At 45.9% G+C, this 22,176-nt stretch overlaps 1 protein-coding gene across 6 annotated transcripts in view; it reads right to left on the reverse strand.

The window, feature by feature from the left end:
• Window positions 1-22,176, reverse strand: part of PLS3 (plastin 3) — a 612,346-nt gene that overhangs the window by 299,200 nt on the left and 290,970 nt on the right. For all 6 annotated transcript variants that reach the window (XM_069612872.1, XM_069612869.1, XM_069612870.1 and 3 more), the window contains 2 exons: window positions 21,327-21,490; window positions 87-216 (listed from right to left, as the gene is read on the reverse strand). In XM_069612872.1, coding sequence (XP_069468973.1) covers window positions 87-216; window positions 21,327-21,490 — 294 coding nt within the window. The remainder of the gene's footprint in view (window positions 1-86; window positions 217-21,326; window positions 21,491-22,176) is intronic.

Below are 22,176 nucleotides of genomic sequence, written 5' to 3' on the forward strand. Positions count from 1 at the left end.
TCGTGCAATTGGCGAGCAGCAGAATTGTGTACTCTTCACATCAGCTCTCAGAGGACCCTGTGAACATCAAGATGCATATAGAATACCTGAATAGGAATGCTGAGTTCCTTCACTGGACAGCTCTGACGTCCCACCGATGGCACATATTCCCTCTTTACGATTGATTGCTTTCCTGAAGGTTTTGGCAATGTCGCTGCTTTTCAGTTCTTGGACGATCTGAAAGAGAAGAAAGGTACCTTTGTATGAGACTGTAGCATTGGGAGGGGCAGGGGTGTGTGTATCAGGCGCTAGCAACAGGGGTGGAGTGTGGGGTGTATCTGAGACATTGTGACGCAAGAGCCAGAGGTGTAAGAGCCAAGGGAGGTCCGGGGGTGGGGTGGGACGAACGTACACACAGGACCTAAATAGGGGAAGGGGGAGCGCATGAGTGAGGAAAAGGGAAAGTGCCAAAATAGGAGAGACAATTAGTCTGCACTGTTAACAGAATCTGGTATAGACTACCAGAAAATGACGTTATGTTGAACAAGAACATTCAAATTAGATCCACAAAGTACATTAATCACCATTTGTAGAACAACTTCATACTCAGACGTCCATGTTGCCATCAGAATCAAGGTGTCACAAAAACCATTAACTGTTGCAATCCTTCACGTGCATGTACGAATGCACAGCCCATTTGCATGCCACCCTCTGCCCCGATTCCCTTCCTTTGCCTTCTTTCCTTCAGTGAATATTCTTTCAGGGGATAGATTTGTTGGACAGACATGCTCTACCTGCACTTTCAAAATGTTAATGGAATTCCAGATGTATACTACTTCGTCTCCAAACAGGTTCTGATGCTAGTGATCCCATGCCACAAAACATGCACATTTCCTTTGCTGGGCTACATATCAGCAATGCTACCTGTACAGGTGGGCTTTTACGGTGGATAACATGTCATCCAACATTCGAATAGGGCTTATTTTAAACTTGAGAAATGGCACACGCAGATGGTCTCGAGTTGCTCAGAATAATGTTTGAGCCGGTATACGACAAACAATTGTGCGCTATACATGATTCAATGAGAATACTTTCCGTGGTGACCACGGCGAGCCCGACTGTCACCTCCAAATCACCCTATTGCAAGATGGCGGACCAATGTGGGCTTACATGAGTTCCGGTTCTTTAGTAGTATAATAGAACTTAGTTTGAGGACAGTCACCCTTGAGAGTGGATGCACGGCCATCTGCAAGGGACAAGGTGAGTTCTATATATGAATGTATAGTGACTTACTCTCATAATTCACAGTCTGTTCCTTATAAGTGCAGGGGAACTTGTGAAATTGCCCTTCTTTTTCCTTCTTGCTTTCTCTTAGACCTCCATGGACCCCCGCCAGAGTTGGGAGATATGTAATAGCGGTTAAAATAATTTACTGAAAACAGGTATGCCTATCTAAATATGGGATGTTCACTGATTGTGTTATGATTTACTTGGCTCCGGTGTCACCCAATTGCGTACTATAAATACAGCTAATGACTTAAAATTGGTTTACAATGGTGGAGTTCCACTCCCAATACCAGTTGTATCTTGTAAGGTAGACTAAAACAGTAATCTTATCAATTTTATTTGTACCCTTACTATGCGTTCTGTTTTTTCTTTCTTCCCGTTATGGATTGTTGGTGACTTTGGGGACTATGTTGACTTCAACTCATGAATGGTACCATTTTTCATTGTAATACTGTCAAATGAATTAATGGTCCACTTGCATTCTTGCCTGCACCTATATGTCGCGATTTTGTATTTTTGGTGTATTCCACCATATTAACTTTGCATTTTTATTTATTATGCACATCAATTGCTTGTGATATTTGTTATGTATATATCAGCATTGAAGAAGACTTTGTGGTCAAAAAACATGTTGGCTGTTTTCACTTTCATTAAATACTTTATTCATCCAAGTTCAATGAGTCTGCGCAGTGTGGTTGTGAAATTGCTCTACTTACAATATTGAGTAGACGCACAAATACCTAGGAGTTCCATTAATTTTCTCACAAAGCCTTTGACGCTCAGCTTATCAAGGTGAACACTTGTCCAGAAAGCTCAAACCCTTCTGTTGGATGGATAGACAGTCGCAATTTGGGTGTAGAAATTGTTTTAGTTGTGAGGGTACAAGACAATTTTAAGAGGTTTGAGACTCCAAATTGATAACACTGGTCTCCTGTGCATGTGGACAGCGCAACATGGCACTGTTCCCAGTTATGAGCCACTCATCCAGGTACAGTTAGAAGTGTATGCCCTTCCGGCCCAAATACAGGGCCACCACAACGGTACGTTTGTGGAAACAACTGTTGCAGATTTTATTAAAGCAGCCATGTACTCTTGACTAGAAATTAAATTACCTCTTAGTTTTATCATCCTAAATTTCTGTTCCCAACCAACTTGTTGGTTGGCTAGAGAGGACTAGGTGCATTGTTGGGTCTTTCTTGAGAACAAGGAATTAAGACCAACTAGATTCCTGTCTGCCAATTGTGTGGAGCAACAGCCACTTCCATTAGTGGACAAAATTCGGGTGACTTTTTACTTCTGCGGGTTGAAGTTGTGTGGCATTCAGTGAAACTCTAGTGTCCTTTTTTTGACAGTGCACAAGAACATTTTCTCAGGGTTATACCCTTCCATGTGTGGGCAAAGAGTATATTCTCCTCCCCAGCCAGGGAAAGATGCGAGGGAGCCGAGTGTAGAAGGTTATGGTTAGGGTGCTGCTCTACCTTTAATGGAGGTACCTCTGGGTTTACCTTATCCCTTGCGAACCTACCGTACTGGTTTTCATCATGTTGATCTTCATGGAAATGTTGGGGTTGTCCCCAGGACCCCTGTCCTGGGGAAGAATTTAACACCCTGGTAGGGTTGGTGTGATCCTTGACTGGTGTTCTATAACCTTTTGTGAAGCTGCTCTGCCCCACAACCCCTTAGACGTGTACAGAAAATGGTCCCAAGGCCTTCAGTGCATCTAGCTTCTTTTGAACTTTTCAGTGTTTCCTCCACATCTTTGCCGAAAAGGTGTTCCCCTGTGGCTTGATGAGGGTAGCCTGCATCTCAGGTGTGACCCCAGTCACATGGAACCAAGAATTGAGCAGGTCAGCATGTGCTGCTTGGCGGCCTAGCTCCACTCCATGCAAGGCGCGCTGGATGACTGCATCAGGGGCAAGGTGACCTATGAGCATTTGGGCCTTTGCTCCAATTGTTTCAGGTATGTCTTGGAGAATACCTTGCATGGCGTCCCACTGGGATTCGTCATACCTGCCCATAAATGTTTAATTGGAAATGGGATTATTATAGGCGGCTAAAGTAGCCATCCTCATACGCATATGCAATGTTCTATTGCCCTGCTTATCAGCAGGAACGACTGTGGATGAAGTAGGTCGTCCACAATGCTTAAGAGCGGTCGTTTTGACAAGTGAGGCTGCGATAAGCGGACCGAACGAGAAGTGTGTCATTGGGCGACAGCTTTTACTTTTCTCATATTTACAGGTTTGCATGTAGCAGGCACCTCCATGGAAGCATTCAACTAGTGCTGCACTAACTCCATAAGAGGTATAAACTAGACAAAGGCACGTCACCTTTAGTGAGTCTTCGCTAAAATACCTTTCCTCCGGGTTCTGCTGGAGGTTTATAATAAAATCGGGCAGTCAAAATCTTTAGTGAATAATATACAACGTTTACTCGCCCTGCGTGTGGTGAGCTAACAGAACCTGGAGCTGCACTGAGAGCCGAATTTAAAAAGAAGTCTCCTCCATGAATGAGGGCCTGGGGTGTGATGCCAGGGGGCATATAAAGTGTACAATGTGTGAGTGGACATTCTCAATACGCCAGGTCTGGGAGTCGGGGCATGGTGCCAGGGACCATCAGTGCCTTCATTCGCTGCTGTGGCTCAGTGTCGAATCTGTACCACTTCACCTTCAAAACCAGAGACGCTTCCACTTGCACTCTTGTGACTGTACCAATGGCAGAAACACATTTAAAGGCCTACGCACCATGGGGCACGGTGGATACTTGCACGGGTAGGGTTGGGGTAGTATGACCGGAACGCCCCGTGTCGATGCCTACTTTTACTCTGGCCAAAAGTTAATATCACGTGAATCTAACCGAATAACAAGCTCCACAGACTATACACTTTTTAAACCTGGGGTTGGCAAGGACAGAGTTTGTAGTACTTATTGGTGGACTACGGGAAGTAGAAATCCGTTTTTTGATTTTGAAATGTAGGTGTGTATGTATATGATGAGTCAAAAGGGCTTCTTTATGTGAACATTCACCGTTTACCATACAGGAGACGCATAGGTGCAAAGAAGACGTTGCTACACAAACATGTTTGCACGTGTGAAAAAAGCGTGTCATTTACGGGATACTCCAGTGAAGCACAGGTTTGAAATGTCTGCAGTGACATGCACATTCAAACGCCACTCTGTGTATTAAACAAACAGTGCCAACAACCCACACCGGTTCAACTTACTACAGGATCCAGAATTCAAAACTGAAGAAGGTTGAAAAGCTGAATGAAAAACAAAATGCAGTTTTTGAAATATTCCAAAGCAGTTTAAATAAACTAATTTGTAACCATTCTATCAAAGCATAACCTAATTTAAAATGTAACCACGCTTCACGGACGGCACGAGCTCTATCCTAGCAAGTTCTATACGGTGCACACCCCGAATAAAAGCAGTGCAATGAGTTCTCACTGAGCACCGCGAGTGCGTGATGCTCCTTTCATAGTTTCACCCGATGCACCACCAGACTTTTAGAATCCGTACCAGGGTTAAAGGTAAGCATGTACTTTCATGGCAGGGACCAAGAGGCTCAAAGCGCAACTATTTAGTGCACTTTCCATGAGGCTCCCAGGCAAGGCAGAACCATAGGATGGACATTGGAACAGAAAAACGGGAACACCTATGGCCGGAGTTGAAAGATGCTCGAGTAACAAAAGAGGCATTTGTATATTTGTAAAGCGCACCAAGCACGGAGGCATCTGTGCGCATTTCTTAGTGTTACACAGTTACATATATGCATTACAGTGATACATAAATACATTATTTACAGAATTACAATGATCACCATAGGGCTTTGAGCATGTTGGTGTTAGACTTAATTTACATGTTGCAGGCAGATATTGCATTTATCAGGCACGAGGTGGTGTAGGAATAACGTCCAGTACTGAATAGCTAGTAATTTTGCGCCAGTAGCCAGGTTTTTACTTTATTTCTGAAGGAGTGGTAGGATGGTTCAGATCCAAGTTAAATGGGTAGAGTATTCCACAGTTTAGCAGCAAGCACAGGGAAACTACTACCCCCCGCCTTCTGTAGCTAAAGCCTTGGGATCTTAAGGCAATGGGCTTGTGCAGCTCTAATGGGACGGTCAGAGGTGTTGCGATGAATAGATTGGACAAGTAACTCGGTGCGAGGTTAGCGAAGGCATTTATGTGCGAGTGACACTGATTTAAAGGCAATATTTTGTTAACCGAGAGCCAATTAAGGCTGCGTCTGATTTTCGAGATATGATGGGCTCTGGGGATATTCATTGCTGCCTAATGACATTATTTTGAAGTACTTGTAGTTTGTATTCCGTCGGCAAGTCCCCAAGTAGAGCGTGTTGCAGCAGTCGATTTTCAACAAGACTAGTGCTCTGGCTATGGTGGTGCAGTTGTTAGTGGTTAAGATTGGTCAGCATATGCGGATTAGTTTGCAAATGTAGGCTGTTGAGGAGGTTATTGTGTTAGTTTGGCTGTCTAAGGTAAGAGTAGAGTAAGTAGATACCAAGAGTTTTCGCGTCCTTAGAGACCTTGATGGGGTTGTCATCTATGGTGAAGGATTCGAAGTTAGGATCTAATTTGTTGAGTCTATGTTGTGAGCCATTGAGGAATAGCTCTGTCTTATCGTCGTTAAGACAGAGCCCATGTTGTGCCATCCAGGACTGGATGACAAGGTAGATGTCGAGTGCTTTAGAGTCTACTTTGTGGTCACCGGTGATGGGGATGAGTATTTGTGTGTCATCTGCATAATTTGTGTAGAGGACACCCAAATGATTGAGGATATCGAAGAGGGTCTTCGGAAACACATTATAGAGTGTTGGAGATATGCAAGATCCTTGGGGACTCTGTACATGACTGGTGCAGGTTCGGCAGAGGCTGACGGAGAGAAGATCCTCATAGATCTGTTCTCTAGAAATGATCTGATCCAGGTAGTAGCTTTGTCTGAAAAATGTGCTGCGGAGATAAGATGGTTGCATAGTACTTGGTGATTTACCAAGTCAAATGCAGCCAACAAATCAAGCAATAGAAGGAGAGCCAATTTAGCATTGTCCTTTAGTTCTTCTATTTGAGTTTTCAAGTCAATCAAGGCCCTCAGTCCCGTGCCCAGGTATGCTGCTCTATCCAGAGATTCAGAAGAAAAGGGACCATGGTGATGGGTCTCTAATTGGTGGCAATACTTGGGTCTAATGATTTCTTAAGTGATGGGAGAACCCAAGCATCTTTAAGGTTAAGGACGATGCTGGTATTAAATGAGGCGTTCATTATGATATGAAGGGGGCAAGATCTTTAGTTGCCTCCTTAATGTTCTTAGGTGGAGAGTGGGGAGAAGTTGATTAGCTTGTGGGTATGTTGAAGTGGGGCTTGAGGGGTGATTAGTGATATGTCAAGTACGAGGCACGTTTTTTTAGATTCAATTTTTTCTTGGAGCATAGTGATTTTATCTAGGAGTGCTTTTTGAATGTTAGAGCACCACATGGCGTCTGTCGCATGTGTCAGGGGGCGTTGCTGGGGATTCTAATTCCTCAAGTATATTGAAGAGTTCTTTAGTACTTGATTTGGCTTGGCTGATCCAGTTGTTGTATGTGTTTTAGCCTGAAGAATCGCCTCTTTGTAATTGAGGGACGCTACCAGACGGTTGTCCTTATTAGTTGCTATGGGGAGGTTCTTCCAGAGGGCCTCAGCATTTCTTTTATGTTTGCGTAAAGCTGAGGTGCGGTGTAAACCAAGAGTTGAGGTGTGCGCAAGGTTTCTGTTTGCATAGTTTGGGTGGAACAATAGTGTTGATGACCCCGAGGAGGGTTTGGTTGCAGAAGTCAACTAATGCAGTGGGGTCTGTGTGCGATTCTATGGAGTTGTTGAAGATTAGTAGTATCAATGGAAGCAGTTTCTCCCTAGTTATATCCCTGTTCCTCGTGCAGATAGAAGAGAGGTTCCGATTGGTGCGCTGATAGTCATTCTTGATAGTGAATGTGATCAGATGGTGGTCTGACCAGGCACAGGGCGTGTTGGATACAATATTAATGTTGCAGTTAAGGTCTACGAGCCAATCAAGGGTCCTGCCTTTGATATGGGTGGGTTCCGAGATGCGATGCAGGAAGCCAAGTTCCATTATCGTGTTGGCAATGTCTACAGCTTTAGTATCCAGGTTCATGAGTCTAATCTAGAAGGACCTTTGACCAAGTTAAATGTCCTATTCTACAAAAGGAAACCGTTTCAGGAGCACAGCTCCCTGCAGGCTACTTCCAGAATCGCAGCCACCGGAAACCTATAGCACCCCAGCATACTTCCTTGGATTGCTTGCTGTCTTGGATGCATCACCTGCGCTCAGATAGAACCTCTAGCAGAGGGTCTTCGCTAGTCCTGGAAGTGTAGCCATAGCAAGCTAAGAACTTGTGGCCCCCATCTTGTTGCTTATATAAAGTCAATTTTGAGAAAAGCCCTCATTAGCGGCTTACAAAATATTGCCTGATTATTATACTTCACCCAATTATGGCAATTGCCAAAAGATTCTTACCTATATGGTTGTGAATTATATGTCGAATAGATTTGAAATTACGGCTCCGCAGGAAAAATTGGTTAAATTAATTTGTGGCGTGCATCAGAAAATAAATAGGGTTGACATACCTGGCATTTGCATGTTGAAACTGAAGTTGTCAAATCAGGCATGAAAGATGTAGTTAACCATGTTGAGCGGCAAACACGGACGCCGGGTTAAGGGGAGACAGAAAAGGAAGGATCTAATTAGTAAGGAATAAGTTACTTACCTGTAACTGTTGTTCTCCAGCATGGGTCTGGCATGGATTCACATGCTCATGAATATTCCCCATCGTCAGGCTGGGAATCCTCGGTAAAGAAATAATCAATATCAGTTTCGTTGCTGATCTGTCTTTCTTAGTAGTAACCAATCACTGGTCTCTGGGTTATACTGCCCCCAGCCAATGACTGCCCTCTCCCTAAGCCCCACCCCTGGCAGCCATCCTCAGATTTGGTAGCACGTAAAGTGGCAGTATGACCAAGTGAAGAGCCGCAGAGGGGAAGGAGGGAGGGTTCGCATGTGAATCCATGCCAGACCCATGCTGGGGAACAAAAGTTACAGGCAAGTAATTTGTTCCTTCTCCAGCATGCGGTCTGGCATGGATTCACATGCTCATGAATATAAGAATACATAGCAGTACAACACATGCAAAACCACGGGAGATGGCAAGGCTCAACATTAAGCATTACATAAAACTCAACATTAAGCATCTCTTACCTCCTCACCAGGCTCACCTTAAGCGAACAGGTTGCGCAGCACTGCCTGGCCGACTCTGGACTCTTCCCTGGAATCCCGGTCGACGCAGTAGAATCTCGTGAAGGTGTGCGTCGACCTCCACATAGCAGCCCTGCAGATGTCCAGCAGGGGCACACTAGACAGGAACGCCATGGTAGCAGCGATCGCTCTGGTCGAATGGGCTCTCGGACGGCCGGGCAACGGGCGGTTTGGCAACACAAACAGCTGTGATGTCTTCCGAAAACTCTTAGTTCAGTCCACGTAGAACTTCAGTGCTCTAGCTACATCCAGCGAGTGCAAAGTCCTCTCGGCCGAAGGCGACGGGAAAAACACAGGTAACACCAAGTGCTCATTGAGATGGAAGTCCGGCGGCACCTAGGGCATGAAGGAGGGGTGCGTCCTCAGCGCTACCCTCGTATCGTGAAATGTCAGGCATGGAGGCTTGCAGGATAGGGCCTAAATCTCTCCCACGTGTCGTGCGGAGGTGATGGCCACAAGGAACACTGTCTTCCACGACAGGAACTTCAACGGGGCCTAATGCAACGGCTCGCATGGCGGACCCATGAGCCTGGGCAACACCACGTTGAGCTCCCACGCCGGGGCTGGTGCCTTCACCGACAGGAACGATCGAAACGGTCCTTTCATAAGCTCCTTCAACAGGCGATGAGACCACAGGGATGATCGTCCTGTAGTTCTGGTGTATCGGGAAATCGCTGCCAGGTGTATCTTGATTGAGGCATGAGATAGTCCAGCTTTGGCTAGCGACAGTAGGTATGGCAGCACTTGAGGGGCTGTAATCCTGAGGGGGTAATCTTCTGTGCACGGCACCAGACAGAAAACCTCTTCCACTTGTGTCCGTAGCACTTGAGAGTTGAGGACGCCCTGGCCTTTGCAAGGACCTCTCTGCAGTCAGCTGGGTTATCCTATCCTCCAAACTCTAGTGCTGCAGGAGCCAGGCCTGCAAGTTCAACGACTCTGGGTCGTGATGAAGAATGGCGCCTCCTTCTCTGGAGAGAAGATCCGCGTCCGTCGGCAGTTTGACTGGTGGGGACGCTGACAAGTCCAGAAGGTCTGGGAACCATATCTGCCTCGGCCACCTCGGTGCGACGAGGGTCATCCTGCACCGGGACCTCTCGAGTTGGTTGAGGAGCCTGAGCAGCAACAGCAACGGGGGGGGGAAACGCATAAAGGAACAGGCCGTCCCAAGGGAACGAGAAAGCATCGCCCATGCTCCTCGGCTGGGGGAACCTGCCTTGGCGTTCGTCGCCATCGCGGACAGGTCGATTTGGGGTTTGCCCCATCGCCGGAAGAGTTGATCCACTTGATCCTGGCATAGTTCCCACTCGTGGCACGAGCGCAGCTCCCTGCTGAGTGAGTCGGCGCCAGTGTTTTTTATCCCTGCTAGATGAAAGGGTACCAGAAACATCCCCTGGGCAACGGCCCAGTGCCACAGATCCTGCGCTTCCTTGGACAGGGCTGGGGATCTGGTTCCTCCCTGCTTCCTGATGTAGAACATCGTGCGGGTGACCACTTTGCCCTTGAGGGACGGAAGAAAAGACGAGAGGCCAGAACACTGCTCGGAGCTCCATTAGGTTGATGTGGAGAGGTATCTCCTCCGGGAGACACCGGCCTCTCGCGTGAAGATCTCCGGTGTGCGCTCCCCACCCCTCCAGGGAGGCATCCATCGTCACGTCACCTGATATGCTGGGACCTGAAAGTCCGTGCCCGCCGCAAGATGCGCGAGGGTGCCCCACCATCGAATGGCTTGGCGGAATACTTTGTTGAACGAGATCTTGTCCTCGAAGCTGCCCATCGCTTGCATCCGACGGGCGCCAAACTCCTGCAAAGGCCGCATCCGAAGCCTGCACAGGCGCACCAGATAAATGCAGGAGGACATCATCCTGAGCAGGGATTTGATGGACCTTACTCTGGCCACGTGCGTGGATAGCAGACGCTGTACCTTGCCCAGGATGGCCTGCGTTCTTTACTCCGACGGCAAGGCCAATCGCGCCACTGTATCAAGCTTGGCTCCCAGAAACAGTGCGACCTGCGACGGGACCAGGTGGGATTTGCGGAAGTTGGAGAATCCCAGGTTCGTGAGCAGCTCGACGGTCTTTGCCATGTGTTTGACGGCGAGATCCCTTGTTCTTGCCCGGATGAGCCAATCATCCAGGTAGGGGTAAACGTGGATCCCCTGCAGGCACAGCTGCACCGCCACCTGTGCCAGGCACTTGGTGAACACCCTGGGAGCCGACTTCAAACCGAATGGGAGGGCCTTGAACTGGTAGTGCCGCCCTTGGAACACAAACCTGAGGAACTTTCGGTGTCTTTTTAGAATGGGGATATGAAAGTACGCATCCTTCAAGTCCAACGACGATAGGAAGTCTCCTTCCTCCAGCTGTCCCAGCACGTGCTGGAGGGTGTCCATTCAGAACTTCTGTGCCTTGATGTACTTGTTTAGTCGACGCAAGTCCAGGATGGGACGCCAACCGCCCGTCTTCTTTCTGAGGAAGTATCTTGAGTATACCCCAGAGCCCCGGAGCCTCTTGGGGACGAGCTCGATGGCACCTTTCTTGAGCATCGCCTTTACCTCCAACAGCAATTGAGGGATGCGATTTTCCTTCCTGGCCACGGGAGGAATGCAGGGGCACTTCTTTTGGAATTCGAGCATGTGCCTGCGGGCCAGGGCATCCAGCACCCAATGGTTGGTGGAGATGGACTCCCACACGCGGATGAACTTCGTCAGCCGGCCTCCCACCGGGGTGCTTCGGTGGGGGCTTGCCGCCTTGGCCTCCTTGACGACAGCGACGCGAGCCTCCTTGCTTGCCACGACAGCTGTAGGCCTCCTGGCTGGAGGAGCGGGCCGCCTGGCGGTACATAGAGGAGGATCCCTTGGAGGCTTCTTGTGTGCCTCCAGCGCTCCAAAAGGGCCGTCGTCGTTGAAGGACTCCTAGGGCTTGGGCCATCTGTGTCGGACTTGATGGCCTGCAGCGACTCATCAACCGTCTTCCCAGACATCCTGATGGAAGTATGTCGCCTTGAGCCATCCTCGTTGTCGAAGGCAAACTGTTGCCCAATTGGCGAAACCCAGTATCGGCAATGTCCGTTGCCACCATTATGGCGTGGTCCGATGCCGTCTCACCTTCCTGCAGAACCTCCATGGCCTCCGCCCTCTTGTCTGGTAGGAAGTCCAGCAAGGGAGCTATCTTGCACCAAAGCTCCCTGTCGTTAACAGGCCACAATCGCCAAGGCGTTGGCTGCCTTAATCATCGTCGCCGACGAGATGACCCGCCGCCCCATGGCGTCCAATTTCTTTCCCTCGCCGTCCGGCAGGGAAGTAGAGGTTGAAGCTGAAGCCCCTGCCGCTTTCTTCTTGGCCGCTGCCGAGACGGAATCTGGTGTCGGCTGAGCTCCAAGGCACAAGGACGGGTTCTTCAGGACGGCAAGTCCATCGTCCCTGATCTCGTCGAGCAACGGTACCGCAGCACCGTTTTTCTCTTGGCCTCTCGTCGTTGATAGAGGAAACCTTTCTTCTGTTCCTCCGGGCAGAGCTGGTCGTCACCACCGTCGTCATCCGTCCCTGTGGTCTTATCCGTCGCCATGTCCTCTCTGGGGTCCAGCGATGGGGATGAAGATTCCATAAGTCGTTAGGGCATGAAGGGAGGGGCGATGAACTCTCCTCCGCTTGCCAGGAGGGCTTCCCGAGGGGCCTTCTGGATCGTCCGTCGGGGCTCGTGGTAACCTCGTCCTTATCTCCGTACATAAGGATTGGACTGCCATCAAAATGGCCACCAAGATGTCCGGAGGCTTGGGTAATGGCTGCGATGGGAGGGAAGGCTGCTCCTCCACTGGGGCCTCGTTGGCGCCACCGTCGCTTTCTTCGATCGCATCTTCAGGGTCTCTCCTGTGGGATCATACCTTCTCGAACCTCTCGTTGAGGCTCTTCACGGCTTCCACCAGCTCCTCCTCCCAGGCTGAATCAGTGTCCGTAATGGCCACCGGCCCCCCCTCCTTTTCCACTGGGTCTTCACGGGTCTCTTGTCGATGGGCTGGAACGAAGACTCCCTCCGCGGAGGCAGGGAGACTCTGGGCCCCGAGGTCGCCTCCACTGGCGTAGCCTCCACAAGCTTCGCCTGGGCCGCTGCGACTCCCTCGATAGAGGCCTTTGCCGGGTGAATCAGCTCTCACCACCTTGGAAGTGTCTGGGGCCTTCACCTTGGGGGGGGGGGGGGGAGGTCACCGCCTCGCTCCCCCTCGGCGGATCCTTTCGAGATCGACCGGGGCCTCTCCAGAAGCTCACCCGGGTTCTCGGATTTCCTCTTCCCCGAACCAGAGCGTTGACTCGTGGTTGATGGTGCCGGGGAAGGCACGCCCTGCCTGGCAGCCGAAGAGCCCGACCTTTCGGCGCTCCCGGTGCCCGCGGACTCGCGGTGATTAGCCTTCTGTTGGGCCCCAGTCCCCGGGGCGCCCTCACAGGACTTCGAAGCGCTCAGACATTTTTCTTCTTCTCACCTGCTGGGCCTTCTCCAGCCAGCTGGCGAGGCGGGAACGACGATCCCTCATGGTCCGTTTAGACAGGTTCTTGCAGTCCATCTTCACGTGAGTCTTGTCCTCATGAAGGCAGTAGAGACATCTCGAATGCTTGTCCTTGAAAACATTCTGTAATCTGCATCCAGGGCAGTTCCTTTGTGGGCTATATCCTCTTCTAGCTCTGGCAGATTCTTGATTTGGGCTCTTCTAGCCCTGGCAGATTCTGGACTTCCCTTTGCAGATTATGTAAATGTCTTGCCCCTGCTGTTCCTCAGTTGGCCCGTCTCGGTTCCCCTGGCATCGGTATTTCTTCGGATCGCCCGTCCTGGGGTTTGGCGTGGGTTAACTCCCCTGTGTGGGAATTGGCGGCCTCGGCATCTCCAGACAGTTTGCCTTCGCTGGTGGTGAGGACTGTGCTCCCTGCCTCAGCAGTCCTGCAGTGCTTGGGGATGCTGCCTTCGTTGGAGCGCAGACATCCTTCTACCAACTCGGCATAAGTCTTGCGCAGACTCTTCCATTGCGCAGCTACGTTCTGAGCTGGGGTTTGAGAGAAACAACCAGTTTGGTCCAGGTTTTCAGTGAAAGCTGCACCATATCCTGGTCGGAAAACCCAGCATCTCACCTTAAAAAGGACATAATGATCCCGCTTATTCCCCATAGATGCTACAAAAATGTTGTACTGTAAGGAAAGGGCAGGGGCATTCCTGATCTCTGTAGGGGCTCGCAAACTCCCTAGATTCAGCACAGATCCCAAAAAAACAATTTTGCTCATCTTGAAAGGGCTTAACAGTGCCCTTATAAGTGAGGATTTGGCCTTTAAAGAGTATCCTCATACTGAGCACAACGCAACAGGGTTTGCCCTGAAATACGGCAACAGGGAGTAGCCTAGAAAAACAAAGTGCTGCCCCGATTAGGATTCTACCTCTGTTATGACAGATGGATACATTTAAAGGGAAATACAAAGCATATATTCACACAGGAAATGAAAGCAAGCTTACAACTTCAAGGAGCTGACCTATTTATGGTACGTCTCCGGATATTAGTACATTTCATACCAGAACATTTGAGTGCCACTTTTGTGATTACTCAGGTAATGACTTATAGACTGCCATGAATAAATCATGTGTGTTGTGGCCCATCAATGCATCCTAGTTTGCAAGAAACGTATAGTAGATATTAGAAGGTTTAACAATCAGAACGCTGCAACTGTGAACCCCAATCTCATCTCATACGATAAAGTGAATTCCGAACCTGTGGGGAAATGATAGACTTCTTTGCATGTTTCATGTTGAAGAGCTGACTTGAAAACATCCAAGTCCAACTTCCACACCTTCAATGTCTGCAGAGACTGAAGGATTCCTTTTCAATAATACTTGGATGTCTCAAATTGTAGAACGACTGGAAACCATCATTAAACCATCAGAGGTTGGAGGATTAATTGCAGAGGCAAGGAATGACTTGTTTATGATATAAATGCTTCAGAAAATGCCTTATAGAAACCTATATAGACTATCACAGATTAAACAACATAAATGTATAACCTGGTACCTTCATGACAGACGTTCTAATCCAACTCAATATTACTCATTTGTAGCAACCTTGAAAAGAAACCCTGGGAATGATTTGTGCTGAGATTTCTAACTGGTCTCCAGGGACCACAAAGGTCTTGGCAGTGGGCACCAACCTAACCCGCTGGCTCCTCCATCATTTTAGGCATGATGATATCAGTTGAAATTAGATAAAACCCATTTATCTGTGCACCACTGTTACTGGAGCAAAAGTGTGTGCATTTGCTTCCAATGACAGATAACCCATTTATCTGTGCACCACTGTTACTGGAGCAAAAGTGTGTGCATTTGCTTCCAATGACAGATTCCATTTAAAAAACAAATCTACAACATGATAATTAGCAGTGGAAAAAGTCAAAGTGCATTGTACTGTGGACAGTATCTATAAATAATACATTTCAATTGATGAACTTAATTCATAACTAAATGGGCGTTTACTTTTCCATTAAGATGTGGCAGAAATAACTGTCACTGCTCCGCCCCTTGTGATGCAGTAAGGCCACACAATTTGACAGGCAGACAGTATCAAGGTATTGTGAAGAAAAAGACAAATAAACACCTGTAAAACTAGGACAGCCGAGTACTAAATGTAATTGTACTCAATCTATCATCCTCAGAAAGATGAAGTGCTAAGTCGTTCGTACCCAGATTTGAATTTAAGAAGTGCGGGCTTACCAGATTTCAGAGGCAAGGGCTTACCTAGCTGAGCTACCCACCCATCTACTGGTTTTCCTTAATGTGCTTTCAGGGATTTAATTTTATTACACCTTACACTAAAGAACTAAATAGATACCACAGATGCCCTGAAAGTCTTGCAATGTGCAAATCATTGCATCACTTTACATAGGCTGTGTATGTAGTATGTCAGCAAAACTACTTTCGAAATATGCAATAAAACAATTCTGCAAACAAAAAAAGTTAACCCTAAATTCAAGGCGCAGCTGAAAGATGGTATGTATTTGTAAGGAGATACATTATTACCCTCACAATTAATGCTTGTTGATGGTAAACATATTCGAGTCCATTTTCCTGCACTGTACAATTAAGGGAGCCACCATTACATGTCCACACATGCAGTCAAATGTACATGGGTTGCCACACTAATACTTGAAAGGAGGGTGGCACGAAATTGCATGGTAATGGAATATTTACCAAGATGCAAAAATAATTAGAGAATTACAAAGATCACCCATTCACTGTTTTTTTCATAGTTTTCATGTTAAATGTTTTATTTTCACAATAACAAATCACAAAAACAGTAGCAATCCATTAAACCCACACATATTCAATCAAAATCAAAACATAGTAATCAATTCATCACAAACCAATTCAATAATCATACATAAGAAAAAGAACAAGGTGGATGAAGGGGAAAAAAGAAAAAGAAAAGGAAGAAAGGAAAAAAGAGAGCAAATGTAAGAGCCAAGGACCAAACATTTAAATTGCAAGAAACCATACATCAGACACAAGAATATTACAAACCCATTACACAGACTATAGGTAATCTTACATAACACTAGTGTTCAAAGGTATGTATACATTATCCCAGATCAAAGTTCAGATTCATCCATAGGCATCAAGAAAACAGCTCCAAATGTCCCAAAATGTGTCAATGTCACCAGTGAGTTTGTAAATGGCTCTTTCATATGTTGAAATAGTAAGAAGCTCCTCCACCAAATCATCAATGTTAAAAGAATTACTTGATTTCCAGGACCTCAATATGAATTTTTTAAGCAACCATGCATGCAAGTAGCAACCAAACGTTCTTACCAAAGACAATTTCATCTAGCAAAGAGTCATCGCCTAAAATCAGTAATGAGGCATTCATGAGGATTGCGATGTTTAAGACCAAACTCAATCTCTCACAAACCTTTTCCCAGAACTGCATTGTTTTGGGACAGGACCAAATCAAGTGACAGAGATCCTCTTGAGCACTTACACTTCCAGCAAAGATTGTTGTCCAAAGGTTGCCTCCTGAATAGCTTCTCCGGCATCCAATAGGCTCTAAACAACAACTTTGTTTGAGAAGCTCTGAGGCCCCAATCCAAACTCGCCAAACAAGTGTTCTCACAGCACCTCCGCCAACATCTGAAGGTCACATTTTTCCCCCAATCCCTCCGCCCAAATTGCAGGTAATCTCGGATCAACCTTTCCGAGTAGCTTTTATGATTCCATATATGGTAGAAGCAGGGTGTGAGGCACTCACATAAACTGTTAAAGCTGCCCAGGCGGGACTCTGAACAGTCAATTGCGGCACCTCAACACAAGCCAAAATAATAATCTTCAATTTCCTATATTCAGCAAATGAGCATTCTGCTAGGTCATACATCTGGCCAAGCTGAGTGTACGTTAACCAGTTGTCTCCCTCAAACAAATCTCCAAAGTATTTGATGCCAGCCACAAACCATTCCGCCCAAAACAGTTTTACCCTGATACTTCAAGGCTGGATTATTCCATATGGAGGCATCTGGGTGCAAATAGGGATTAGCAATCACACGGTTCGAGAGCTCACACCAGCAGTCTCGCAAGAATGAAGTGAGAGCACTGATCTTTTTTGATTTACTCCTCTGAGTAGTTAACAGCGCTTTCGGGTCCAATTGGGAAACAACACTGCACTCCCAAGATAAGAGGTCAGAATGTTCAGACTGTACATCGTCAGAGTCAATTCTGCATAAGTGACGAGTGGAAAACGATAAATGGTAGTCTAATAAATTAGGCAAGTTCATTCCCCCCAATTTTAACGGGAGTTGAAGTTTCCAAATTGCGAGCCTCGGAGGTTTCCCCATTCCAAATAATGTTCTGCATAATCCTATGGACCTCTTTAAAGATGCTTCCTGGTATCTTAATGGGGAGCCTGCTTAAGTAATTTATCCGAGGTGCCAGGTTCATTTTTAAACAGTTGATTCTGCCCCAGGTTGATAACTTCAAAAGACTCCACCTTACCAAATCCGATTTGAGATTCGGAAGGATCCAAGCAAAATGAATGGCTGGTAATTTCACTATGTCTGCTCCAATCCATATGCCAAGATATTTCAACTTTTCAGCACACTACCTGAATTGAAATTGAACACATGTATGCCGTTGACACAAACCATTAACTGGTAGAATCTCAGATTTACTCCAATTAATCTTATATCCTGATATCAAGGAGAAGGAATGAATATTTTCCATCAAATAAGAAATACCAACAGCCGGGTCTCGAAGGGCAATCAATAAATAGTCATCATACAACCAAACCAAGTTATTTCCGACCATTTCCAATTACAGGCTGAAGGTGTACATCTGGCCGCAAGCTCACTGCAAGTGGTTGCATAGACAAAATAAATAGGAGAGGTGAAAGCGGGCAGCCCTGCCTTGTACCACGATGAAGCTCAAAAGGATCAGAAATAAGTCCATTCGTCAGCACACTTGCAGAAGGATTGCTGTACAACAGCTTAACCCAACGCTGGAAATCCTGCCCAAAGTTCATTTTCCCCAAGCATGCAAACAAAAAGTCCCATTCAACATGATCAAATGCCTTTTCAGCATCTAGGGAAATGACCGCACTGGCAATTGGTTGATTATGCCCCTTCTCCATGGTCAATAGAGGCGTCTCATGTTGTCCGCCACCGCTCTGCCGGAGACAAAACCCACTTGGTTTTCATGTACCAGAGTTGGAATGACCCTACCCAGTGAAACAGCCAGGATTTTGGCCAATATTTTGCAGTCACAGTTTATCAGACTGATCGGCTGATAATTTTCGCACCTGGTAGCAGATCTGTCTTTTTTTCTCATCATCAATGCATGTCTCATTGTATCCGGTAGTGAACCAGACTCAAAGGCATCATTCAAAACGTCACACGAAAGCTGTAGTGCAGAATCAGGGAGGGCTTTATAAAATTCATTAGGTAGTCCATTACCCACCATTAGTCTCGAAATCGCGTGTTGAATATCATCCACTTCCACCTTCCCCTCTAGTCTCGCCGCCTCATCCGTTGTCAGACGAGAGAGAGAACATGAGAGTCAAGGAAGTTTAATTTCTACATTTTCACAGGACAGTTCAGAAGTATAGAGTTTTTCATAGAAGCCACGGAATGAATTGTTAATATTTTTCTGCTGTGTCTCCAATGTGTTAAGATCTCTGATTGCAGTAATAAAGCGATTTCTTTCAGTCACCTTCAGCCTATGTGCCAGTAATTTCACTGCTTTCTCACCATTCTCAAAGTAATTAATCTTTTGCCTAAACAGTGCATATTCAACCTGGCTAGAGATGAGCTTGTTCAGTTCATATTTAGTTTTTCGCAGTTAATTTTTTGTGTTTTCATCTTCCCTTGCTGCAAATAGAACATCTAGGCGCTTTGCTTCAGAAGAGAGACTCTGAATTTCCTTTGTTCTCAATTTCCTCTCCTTGGCAGTTTTTTAAATCAGTACCCCCCCCCTAACAAAGCATTTCTGCACTTCCCAGACTGTTGATAATTGAATCTGGTCATTTTTCAGTATATAAGAGTTCATGCTCCACCTTAGTGATTTAACCAGAGAGTACTGCAAAGGCAACCGCAATGAAACGGGTGCGTGATCAGACAGGGCAACGAGTCCAATAGACGAATCATAGCAACTTGAAGTCACCCGTCCAGAGGTCAAGAAGAAGTCATTTCTAGAATACGTGTCGTGACACTGTGAATGAAAGCTATAATCCCTGTCCGACGGGTGCTCCAGCCTCCAGATGTCAGCCAAATTGAACGCCCTAATTAAATTCTCCAAGGACCGTTTGCATTTATTTGGGGTCCTGGTACAATCCCCATTTGATCGATCTAAAGCTGAGTCCATGACCTGATTGAAATCGCCTCCAACTACAATTGAGTCCATATTAAAACTTTGAAGCAATTGAGCCACTTCATGAAAGAAGATTGGATCATCCGAATTTGGTGCATATATATTGCATAGTAGAATGTCCACACTTTGAATCCTCACCAGTACACAAATAAGTCTACCTTCTTTGTCTCCTCGGCTTTTGAGGACTGATGAAGGCAGATTCAGATTCAGTATTGAAACACCTCTTTTTCTAGATGAGTGATTAGAGAAGTAAGTATCTCCTACCCATCCTCTTTTCAATTTCTCAGCCTCAGTCTTCCAAATGCGTCTCCTGGAGGAATGCAATGTCACAAGAGCTTGAACGCAGATGAGACAGAATTTTGGTCCTTTTCACCACATTGTTGAGTCCATTAACGTTCCACAAGATGATATTTAGATGATCCACAATTTCAGCACCCGCGGTACAATTCAAATTGAGACATTTTATAACATATGCAATCACAGTCAGAGAACAAGACGGAGAGAGAACAGAAATAAGAAAAGAAAGGAAAGATAGAAGATAAAGCACATGCCGCAGTAGGGGCAGTAAACCACTAGGACATACTAATAATGGTAACAAGTAGATGGCACACTGTACAGATACAGCAGCAAGGCAACCAAAAGTATAATGTCACAAAACACCAAACTTTCAATAAACACCAATCTCACATCTCTCATCCCCACCTTAAATATACTCTCAAACCTAAAACATAACGCCATAACGTCCGCATACAACAAAGACAACCCGTTCACGGGCATAAGGAATAAACCTGACTTACTAATCCTGAACTCTACCAACTATACCCACAAAAACAGCCGCTGCACATGCTCATCTTTGTGACCAAGCAGCCCCTTTGGCCCAATAGTCCTCCTAATGTCACTAACACAATATTGTCAAAGGAAAGATGATCCCCCCCCACACCCCGAACTCCCATATTCCTGACTTCATGACCAGAAAAAGATTTCACTCGGCCTGCTCTCCCAAATGAGGTTTTTCAATAGCTAGTACTTGTTATAATTCGATGTAGTTCACAAATGCTCGTTGTTTAGCATCACTGTGTTAATTGCCAATTCAGAATAGCCTTATAACAACTTTTCATTGCTTGCAGAAAGATATCCAGTTGGAAGCATTTCTAACATACCGCTTTTTAACTTAAATAACTATAAAACAGCGGTCAAATCTTTCTCACACAATGTAATTAATATCTATGTTCCATGCCGAAGCACCTTGGATACCCAAATGTACTCCTTAGTCCTCTAAGGTAGGCATGCCATAGTGGCCCACACAGAATGTGGAACATACAGATCAATGGATTGTGAGACCACAATAAACATTTTCACTTTCTTTTTTGGCAGCTTGTCATGTTTTGAAAGTATATTTTGTGGGAACTATTTCCCCATAAAAGTGGGTAGAGTTATATTCACCCCACCCCTCATTAAAGTAAGGGTAGCACACCAGTGGACATTTGCAATCCGCAGCTCGGCTCTCCAGTAAGAGTAAGATGATTAGACCTGAACCAACTGACACCATTTCACTCACAAGGAACCCTGTCACAACCAGTCTCTCCCCTCCACTGTGTCGAAGTATGCAAATTATCCATTAGTGGTCAAAGAGCTCCCCACAGGAAATCTCTAAACCCTTCCCCTCAATCTGAAAAAACACCGACATTGGGAGATTAGTGTAATGGTATTGTATTTTAGCTCTGAATTGTGATCTGAAGTTATTGATCTTGTCTGAAATGTTGTATAGGTGTTGTGAAACAAGTACTGTACTTTTGGCGTGTTAAAGTCTTGAAGCGGAATTTGTTTTTGACATTTGCATTTCATAAACCCTTATAGTACTTACATAAACAAATTCTTCAAAGCATATCTTCCCATCCTTGTTTTTGTCACCTTGATCCATGAGTTTCTGAGAGATTTCCCTCACTCGATATCCGGGTAAAGATAAGTTTGCTTCTTTGAACAGATCTTGAAGTTCATGGTCTGAAATATATCCGTTGCTATCAAGATCTGAAGGCAGAAAACAATTTTTAAATATAGAATTATGAACTAGCTCTGTAAAACAAACACCAATACAATTTAGCCTTGAAAACCAATAATTTATGACATTGTAAGGAATGACTCAAACTTCTCACCAAACCACAAAAGTGTAGTGGGTGCAGTTCCCTCATTAGCACCCAGGCCAGGTGCTCTGCCAATCAAGTTGCTCTGAGAATGTGCTGATTATTTCTGCAAGTCAGAAACCCAAAAAAGCCTTTGGCTGCTCTCCTTACTCCCCTCTGTGGTCTGTTCTCAAAGTCTTCTATAAACTGCAGCGTAGAAGGCATGGCAAGAAGATTTATTTCCACAGGATGTTGGTATGCCTTTTCTCCAGAGGTAGGCAGAGTTTTTCCTTTACTTATTTTGCATGTGATTATTTTAATTTAGAATGGCCTCAACGCCTTATCTGAGGACAAGCAGGTCCCAGCACAGAAATTCCTACTCTAGTCCTACTTTGAAGTTTATTTAATTAACTAAACCAATGCTTCTGTGTAGACAATATTGCTTGTCTTTCCTGTAGGAGCTAGTGTGAAAAATGGTCTTTATTTCCAACTCCCTGGAGCAAGCTACATTAAGCAGACCATGAGAAAAGCATGAATCCCATAAATCGGTTCCAGCTACTTAGAGTTGCAGCATTGAGATTGTGCAACAACATT

This window comes from Ambystoma mexicanum, chromosome 5p (genome assembly GCF_040938575.1).
Source record: "Ambystoma mexicanum isolate Mex_15411 chromosome 5p, UKY_AmexF1_1, whole genome shotgun sequence".
NCBI classification, from domain to species: domain Eukaryota; kingdom Metazoa; phylum Chordata; class Amphibia; order Caudata; family Ambystomatidae; genus Ambystoma; species Ambystoma mexicanum.